This window comes from Emiliania huxleyi (assembly GCF_000372725.1).
Source record: "Emiliania huxleyi CCMP1516 chromosome Unknown EMIHUscaffold_176, whole genome shotgun sequence".
Taxonomy (NCBI): domain Eukaryota; phylum Haptophyta; order Isochrysidales; family Noelaerhabdaceae; genus Emiliania; species Emiliania huxleyi.
This window is the reverse complement of record NW_005200824.1, coordinates 178614-180882: the sequence shown is the minus strand read 5'-3', so window position 1 is coordinate 180882 and position 2269 is coordinate 178614. Positions and strand designations below refer to the sequence as shown.

The 2269-nt window shown below is 67.4% G+C and overlaps 1 protein-coding gene across 1 annotated transcript; it reads left to right on the top strand.

Annotated features, from left to right (window-relative positions):
• Nucleotides 1-878: 878 nt before the first annotated feature.
• Nucleotides 879-1679, top strand: EMIHUDRAFT_231879 (hypothetical protein; the record flags this gene model as incomplete). Its single annotated transcript, XM_005783851.1, has 4 exons — nt 879-1004; nt 1124-1252; nt 1387-1504; nt 1633-1679. The coding sequence occupies 4 exons, from the start codon at nt 879-881 to the stop codon at nt 1677-1679; spliced, it is 420 nt and encodes a 139-aa protein (XP_005783908.1).
• Between the last annotated feature and the right edge of the window lie 590 nt (nt 1680-2269).

The following is a 2269-nucleotide window of genomic DNA, read 5'->3' as shown; positions in this document are numbered from 1 at the left end:
CGTCATCGTTGCGAAACGCGCCGACGGCGAGCCTCGCCCCGTCCGCTGAGAGACTCACGGAGTAGCCAGACCTGTCCCCCGCCGCCTCTCCGTCGATGTCGGAGCCAAGTTGCGCCCACTCCTGCTGCGCGCCGGCGGGGAGCACCGCTAGCAGCAGCAAGGCCGTCCTAATGTAAACCGGGCAGCCCAGCAACACCTTTGCTGTATCGTGGGTACGTCCAGCTCCTATCCCTCGCCGCTGTCGATTGCCGGTGGCGATGCTGGCGGCGACGCTCATTGCAGCGCAGCCCCATGGCATATATATGAGCGCGAGCAGGCCCAGTAGCTGGGATGGTGGTGGCGATGGTGGCGGTGGTGGCGGCGGTGGCGGCGGTGGCGGTGGTGGTGGCGGTGGCGGTGGTGGCCAAGTGTAGCCGCACCCTGCACTGCCTTCTGGCTGGTTCTTGGCACGCTGACAGACCGCGCAGCAGAGGGTGTGAGCTGCTGGGCGCAGGCTGACGCTGTGCACGCTGCAGCCTACGACGAGGAGCAGGCGGCCGAGGAGCCGCAGAAGTGGTGTTTCCGGAGTAAGCGACGTCGTGGGCGGCGAGGTGGTGGGTAGCACGTGCACGACTGTCGTCGCCCTGCGTTCGCGGCGTGCGTCCGTTTCGCAACGCGGCGTCGGGCCGGGCACGTGAGATTCTGTGTTTTTTTCTTTTCCGTTTTATTGTCCCTTGCCCGAGTATCTGGCAGTTTACGTATTCGGCCTCCCACAAAAACTAACGCCAGTCCGAGCATACCGAGAATTCTTTTTCACCGCCGCTTTTGTCAGCTGTTGCCGACTGTTCACCGTTGCCCAGGAGTCCGCCTGCTCTCCGCTCACCCGTCTTCCTCTGACAATGATCATCTATCGCAAGTCGCTCATGGGCCTCGCGCTGCTCTGGAAATGCAACGGCTCAGCGCTGCCGCGTGCGCTCATCCCAGCCATCTTCTCTTCCGCGGTTGCCGTCTTTTTCGAGCTGTACGTGAGCGACGTGCTCCTCGAGGCACTCATCTCACATCCGTACCCGTTCCAGGCGCCTCCTCCGCCGGCCCACCACCGCTCGCGTACTCTCCAACAAAACCGCTCACTCACACGCAACAGGTCTTTTGCTACATCACCGCGTTTGCGCTCGTCTTTCGCACCAATACCGCTTACGCGCGGTACTGGGAGGCTCGGCTGGCCTGCGCGACGATGGCCTCCAAGTGGGGCGACGCGGCGGCCATGGCGCTCGTGTTTGACCACCGCGTCTCTGAAGCGGACGCGTGCGAGGCGTGCGACACGTCCGAGACACTTCCCAGCTCACCACCAAACCCCACAAACCACCGCACCCTCGCGGGCATGACGCGTCTCTGCGACGCGACCAGGCCGCCGCGCAGGCCGCCTCTCCGCCCGTGACTCACTCGTCGCCGCTCGTCGGCTCGCTGCTCGGTGCGTGGCGCGAGCCGCTCGACGCCGGCGCCCAGCTCCACCTCCGGCCTCCGGGTCCGGTGTCTATCCCGGCGGAGGTTTCGGCGCAGGTGGCTGCGCGGCGCCGCTTCCAGGCGAGGGGCCCTTCCCCGAGACTCGTCGAGCCCACCACCAAGCGCCACTGCACCTCTCCCACCCTGCAGGACGCAGCTGCCTCTGGCCCGGCACTGCCCGGCCACCGCCCGCGTGATTCACAGCCTCAGCTCCCCACGCCCAACTCCCTGCCCCCCTCCCTCCCTCCCTCCCTCCCAGGCGCTGGTGCTGCACCGCTGCTCGCTGCTGCACGCGCTCGCGCTGCAGCGGCTGCGGCGAGACGCGGAGCTGGTCCATTTCTCCCCATACCTCACCATACCTCCCCATATCTCACCACACCTCTCCACACCTCCCCACACCTCCCCCATACCTCCCCCATACCTCCCCCAGACCTCCCCAGACCTCCCCAGACCTCCCAAGACCTCCCCAGACCTCCCAAGACCTCCCCACACCTCCCCACACCTCCCCACACCTCCCCAGACCTCCCCAAACCTCCCCAGACCTCCCCAGACCTCCCCACCTCCGCACGCCCCTGCCCCTTGCCCCTGTGCCGTCCGCTCGAGCCGCACACCTCCTGGGTTGGAACACGCAGGAGCACCTCGTCCCTCTCGGCGAGGGCGGCGCCGAGCGGGCTGCGAGGGAGGGCGGCGGAGACGGCCGCAGCAGCAGCGCAACGGCCGAGGCAGACGCCTTCCCCCCGCACGGCCGTCGCCCGCACGGCCCTCGCCTCCACCGCCTTCGCCTTCT